Source organism: Elephas maximus, chromosome 1 (genome assembly GCF_024166365.1).
Source record: "Elephas maximus indicus isolate mEleMax1 chromosome 1, mEleMax1 primary haplotype, whole genome shotgun sequence".
Lineage (NCBI taxonomy): Eukaryota > Metazoa > Chordata > Mammalia > Proboscidea > Elephantidae > Elephas > Elephas maximus.
In genome coordinates, this window is record NC_064819.1 from 79,328,690 (window position 1) to 79,335,446 (window position 6,757).

Here is a 6,757-nt window from a genome sequence, read left to right on the forward strand (position 1 = left end):
TACTTTGTCTTCTCAAGCCACCCTCAAGCTCTTTTACTTCATCATTTTTTCTTTTGCTTTAGCTACTCAGCATTCAAGAGCAAGTTTCACAGTCTCTTCTGACATCCATTTAAGACCTTTCTTTCTGTCCTGTCTTTTTAATGACCTCTCACTTTCTTCACCAATGATGTCCTTGACGTCATTCCACAACACATCTGGCCTTCGATCATTAGTGTGCAACATGTCAAATATATTCTTGAGATGGTCTCTAAATTCAGGTGGAATACACTCAAGGCCGTACTTTGGCTTTCATAGATTTGTTCTAATTTTCTTCAGTTTCAATTTGAACTTGCATATGAGTAATTGATGGTCTGATCCACAGTCGGCCCCTAGCCTTGTTCTGACTAATGATATTGAGCTTTTCCATCATCTCTTTCCACACATGTAGTCAATCTGATTCCTGTGTATTCCATCAGGTGAGATCCACATGTATGGTTGCCATTTATGTTAGTGAAAAAAGGTATTTGTAAATGTTTTTTTTTCTCTCTCTCTTTAGGTAGGAAGAAATATTTCTGAAAATAAGGGTGGAAATTTAAAGAGTGACCAAAAAAATTGCAATCTGCACTACTAACATAAGAAACAGATGTAAAACACAGATGATAGGCTCACTCCTAGTCGATTTGGCAGGAAAAGATTGACTATCTGTTGTCACCTCTCCAGGGCCTCCCTCTGGGGAGCAGTCAAACTCTGGATACTTGAACTGAGGCTAATGAGTTACCTGGGGCAGGACACTCTTGGGGCCACTAGAAAATAAAAACGTCTTCAAAAGTCTCAGTCCCTAAAGCATATATACCTTGAGTTTGGTGGCTTCTAAAAATACCCCTCAGATATAACATTAGCTCTTTTATTCATGGAAGATTCCATAGAATTCACAGATTTCAAGCCTCTGTTTGGTTACAGGCTCAATTATCTGCCCTAATTTCCACTCCTTCTAATGTACTCAAACACTCTGTAAAATGAGTGGACACTCTTCCTGGGAAAATCTGGAGATGACGCATTTATGCTAACAGTAATTTTAAGAAGAATTGATGTTATCTTTGTCAGAACCTGAGTGAGTAGCAATTTTCATTTTCCTTACCTTTGATGATTCAGCATTTTCAAGAACTATCCTGCCCAAGAATTGCTTATTTTTAAAGTCATATTCTCAATATATTCTCAATATATTCTAACGATTCTGTTTTTCCAATTTCATCCCCTAGCATTTCTCCAGTAACAAGACCAAACACACCACTTGCTAATCATTGAAAATGTCATATTTGAGAGACCAGCACTCATGAGCTTTCATCTGAGTAGTATTCACTTTCCCATCAATATGCCAATATTTTGATTTCACAGAACTGTAGCTGTCCTTTAAAGACCTTCTTGCTTCTTCAGAAGGTAGATGGATGTCTGTGTAATCTTATTCTTTGATGGGAGACGAAGCCATACTCTTAATTCAACAGCCCTTCAAATGTTCCCAAGGCCTGTTGAGGTTGTTCTTTATTCTCCTGATTCCTTAGACCCAATAAAGGAGTCATGCTACCTGTACCTCTGATGTCTGCACATGTGTTTGCTGTTTACTTAGATCACATTCTAGACTGAAAGAGGAATCTGAACTCTAGGCCAGCTAAAATCTCTGCTCTGGTGGTACAATGGTTAAGCACTCGGCTGCTAACTGAAAGGTCAGCAGTTCAAAACCACCATGGGAGAAAGACATGGCAGCCTGCTTCCATAAAAATTACAGCTTTGGAAACCCTGCAGAGCAGGTCTACGTTGTCCTCTAGGGTCGCCATGAGTCACAATCAACTCAATGGCAACAGGTTTTGGGTTTAGAGAAGTGATAGTGTGTGGCCATTTCCTCTTCCATTTAAACCAGATGCTGGATGCTAGGTTTTATAAGCACACAGCCTGTATTTATGTTTTAGATCTGTAGAATGTAAAAATGTGTGTATGTGAAAAGCCTTCATTGGATACTCCTGCCAATTAAGGGGAACCAGTTTTTCCTATGACTGCAGATTTTTACTAGCTACACACAAATAAAAATAATAGAAATAGCAACATTATCAGTAATGATCTTTTAAAAAAATTATCATCACATTGTAACTCATTCTTGAGCTCAGAATAAGAGAGGCTTACCATTTCGTAAAGAATTGCTATGACTTGGCAAGTGTGATTAAATTAATCACGTTGAAATTTATGCTAAAATAAACCCCAAAACTCATTACCATCGAATCAGTTCTGACTCATAGCAATCCATAGGACAGAGTAGAACTGCCCTATGGGGTTTCCACATGAACTGCCAAACTTTTGGTTAGCAACCGAATGCTTAACCACTGTGCCATCAGGGCTCAAAGCTACTTTTGTGGTCATAATAAATTTTATATGTTTCTATACGCTTTCTTAGTTTAGATCACCTCTATGCATAACTAAGAAGAGCAAAATCACTCAAAAGCAAGTTCTCAACTAAGTTGTGAGACATTTCAGTGATCTCTGGGAAATAATAGTATATTCAAGTGGGCACCATGGCAAACTGGAGAAACTGTGACTCTTAAAACACACAAATAGAGAGGAAAAGCAAAGGTATGCAGCAGCACCTTTTGATAGACAAATGCCAATTTTATGGTTCTGGGCATTTTGATACAAGTCCTGAAAACATAGAAGGAATAGAAATTGAGAACCACGCTGTCACCAAGAATGTGCTATTTCTGTTATTCAAAATATGGTAATAGTTCTATTGGATGGTAAACCGACAAGTTTCAGTAAAGAGCTAAAGGCTAATGACATTATATCTTTTATTTGGAAGGATAAACTAGCCCAGAAAGAGGGGTAGGGGTATAGAGTTTAGAATCTCAAAGCTTATGAATGGCAGGTTTATTCTTAGAATCCAAGATCCTGATCCCCATTTTATTGCATTTTAGAACATATTATTCCAAATTAACTTCATCCTTTGGCACCACAGTCACAACTGCCACCAAAGCAATCACTGAAATACTTGAGGAACAAGCATTAGGGCATCTAGAATCCAACAGAACAAGCATTAGGGGCATCTAGAATCCAACGGAAAAGGCAGGATGATCATGGATTTTGCTAACAGGAAAGTGATGTTTACAAACGATTAACAGAGTCCTGCAAGGTTCCACGCAACATAGCATTAAACAACAGCCTAAAATGGGAATATTCATAATTGTTTATTACCTCATGTCTCTAGTGTAGAATAGGCTTAACACTGTGCAGAAAACTGCGAAAGGAAATTGAAAAAATTTCATTTTCCCAAACAGCCACATTTTTCAGGCAGCTTCAGTTTTCCATATTTGTAACTTTTTAATAAAGATTCCATAATGTAATATGGAATAATTCCATAATGTAACTTTTTAATAAAGATTCTCCAAGATTTGTTTTGTTTTCTTTTGCTTTGAAACAGCTCTAAATTTCTATAATCCCTTATACTTACTTTCTATAGCCAATTACATTTTTTAAGCCTCCTCCATATTTTCATTTATTCAACAATTTTTTTGTGTGAGTCTAAGATATGCTAGGCTCTTTTCTAGACTACAAGGACATTATGGAGATCAAGACAGTTGAGGTCTCTGACCTTGATGAGCTTCATTTTGACTTATTCGGCTAATATTTAGTATTAAGTTTACATCATGCTCTGTGTATGAGAGAGAGGAAGAGAAAGAGAGAGAAGATAGTTTATTTCTAACAGCAGGCCCACTGATTTTAATGAAAAAGACAATGATTTATGGAATTACTCTATTACAATGAAGAAAGCAAAAAGGGAATTGTAAAGTGAGAGAAGGGAAAAAACTAGGTATTGGATTCGTTATTCCCTGGGCTTTTGCTGAAAATATGATTGATGATGATTATTTACAATTGGTGCTCTTGAAGTGTGAGGTTTGGATACCATAAATTCACATATCTTTTCCAATAGAAGCTGTCTAGAAACATGAATACAGACTCCAGTGATGAAAGCTTCCATCAGTTTACAGATTAAAATGTATTGCTCCCCTTTGAGTAAAATTGGTTAGGAGTAGGTTTTATCTTCTATGCATCCTCAGAAAATACAGAAGTGGGAAAAACCAGTTTGAAATATTTCAGTTCTTGAAGGAGCACCAAGATTGAGAGAGTAGGGGAGTACAGATTTGAAATTCATTCAGAGGAGTTTAGGGAGAAACTCAAGTTATCTTTCAAGTTCATTCCAGGTAGCGTACCTAGTTGTTTGAATCCTGTCTGCCATTTATTAGATGAGTTACACTGGGAAAGTTCCTGAATATTCTTTACCCTCAAGCTCTCTCATGTGTCTCATGTGTCTCAAATGTCATTCATATATGGTTGTTGTGTCAAAATGGAAGGCACTCATAAATAATGTCCATTTATCACCCTCTTTCTTGCAAACAAAGAGGTGACTAAAAACACCTCAAATCCCTAATCAAATAATTAGGTATTTGAGGTGGTAAAATATAGAGGCCTCTTGTTTCCAACAGGTAGAGCACAATGGAAAGAGCTAATGACAGCACCTTCCCTGGATTCATTCTCTTGGGCTTCTCTGGCAGACCCCATCTGGAGACAGTTCTTTTGATGGTTATCCTAATCACCTACTTGCTGAGCTTTCTAGGCAATGGCACCATTATACTTTTGTCAATTTTGGAACCCCGTCTCCATACCCCTATGTATTTCTTCCTCTCCAACTTGTCTTTTACAGATCTTTGCTTAACTACTTCCACTGTCCCTCAGACACTGGTCAACCTCAAGGGGAAGGACAAGACCATCAGCTGTGGTGGCTGTGTGACTCAGCTCTTTATTGTCTTGGGCCTAGGGGGTGGGGAATGTATCCTCCTGTCTGTCATGGCTTATGACCGTTATGCAGCTGTCTGCCGCCCACTCCACTACATGGTGATCATGCATCCCTGGCTTTGCTTGCAGTTGGTTGCAACTGCTTGGTTCACAGGCTTTGGTAATTCTGTGGTGCAGACAGCATTGACTATGACTCTCCCACTCTGTGGTAAAAACCAAGTGGACCATTTCTTCTGTGAGGTTCCAGTGATGCTGAAACTGGCCTGCACCAACATCTCCATCAATGAAGCTGAAAGCTTTGCTGTCAGTGTCTTCTTCTTGGTGGTGCCTCTCTCACTCATCTTAGTGTCCTATGGTCACATTACCCTTGCAGTCCTGATGAAGTCAGCTCAGGGGAGACGGAAAGCTTTTGGAACCTGCAGTTCTCACCTCCTGGTGGTGATCAGTTTCTATGGCACACTCATCTCCACGTACCTCCAGCCTCCCTCCAGTTACTCACAGGATGTGAACAAAAGCATGGCACTCATCTATACTCTGGTGACTCCCCTGCTGAATCCACTGATTTACACTCTGAGAAACAAAGAAGTCAAAGTGGCACTAAAGAGATTAGCGGGGAGAACCATAGCCTCAAGAAAGAGTTAATACAGGGCTTGCAGGCTCAATCACTTGTGCTCTGGAAAACTTCTCAGCAGCTAAAACTTCTTTTAACTTAATTCAACAATTCCTTATGCAGCACCTACTATGTACTGTTCGAAGTACTTGGGATATGTCAGTGACCAAAAAAGAGAAACACCTGTCCTCATGGAGCTATACTTCCTAAGGGGGAGAAGAAAAGTTAAATAAAATAAGCTAAAAATAAATTGTGGTCTATGATGTACTGGAATACTATATAACAATGAGAATAAACAAACTGTAAGTACATAGAATGACATGAGTGATTCTTACAAACAAATGTCAAGTGAAAGAACTCAGATACGAGACAGTTCATGTACGAATCCATTTATACAAAAGCTCAAAGCCAGGCAAACTAAATCTGTGGTGTTAAAAGTCATATAGTGGTTGCCCTGTAGAGTGATGATTGAAAGGGGAAACAGGGAGGGGGCTTCAGGAGTTCTGGTCATGTTTTTTTCTTGTTCTGGATGCTGGTTGCATAAGGTGTGGAATTTGTAAAAGTTCATAGAAATGTGTACTTTGATATCTGCATTTTCTGTATGTATATTGTACTTCATTAACATTTACATTAAAACTAACAGATAGCATGATAATAAATGGTTATACTAAGTATGATTTTTTTCCTTTTACACAAAGTTTAGGTTTAACTTACATAAATTAAACTCATCATATGTAAACCAGAATATTTCTCTTGATTCATCTTTTCTTCCAGTAGAAGGAACATTGACAGAGATTCAAAACATTAGAAGTATACTGGGCTCATAATTCTACCTTCATTTGAAATCCTTTCCAACGAAAAGCATTCAGTCTCTAACTGGCTCTCACATTAACTATTTCAAAAAAGTTTTATTTCTTCTCCATTTCACCCAAATATAATGCTGCCAGTTTTATTTTCTTAAAACATGGATAATTATGTCAATCTTCTACTGAAAATCTTCCAAATATCTCTTCATATTTACTCAAACAATTATTAAAACCTGGCACTCATGCCTAGGCAAAAACTAGATTCACCCATTTTCTACTATATTTGTAGGTATGATTCCTCTTTCATTTCTCATGCTGTTTATTTAATCTCTTCTCTTTCCCTCTCGACCCCCTCTTTATCTCCTTTCCCTTGGTTAGTCTCGCCAGAGATCTGACTCATTTATAAGCATTTTCAGATAAGATTTATGGTTTTTTCATATTCTCTGTCACAGCTATTAAAGTAGCAGTATTGAAGGATTCTATGGGCAAAAAATTGAATGATGCAGGAAGCATCAAAAGAATACAGAAG

General features: G+C 37.9%; 1 protein-coding gene across 1 annotated transcript; it reads left to right on the plus strand.

Annotated features, from left to right (window-relative positions):
* The first annotated feature begins 4,512 nt into the window (after window positions 1-4,512).
* Window positions 4,513-5,454, plus strand: LOC126061720 (putative olfactory receptor 2B8). Its single transcript, XM_049858496.1, has one exon. The coding sequence runs from the start codon at window positions 4,513-4,515 to the stop codon at window positions 5,452-5,454; it is 942 nt and encodes a 313-aa protein (XP_049714453.1).
* Window positions 5,455-6,757: the final 1,303 nt, after the last annotated feature.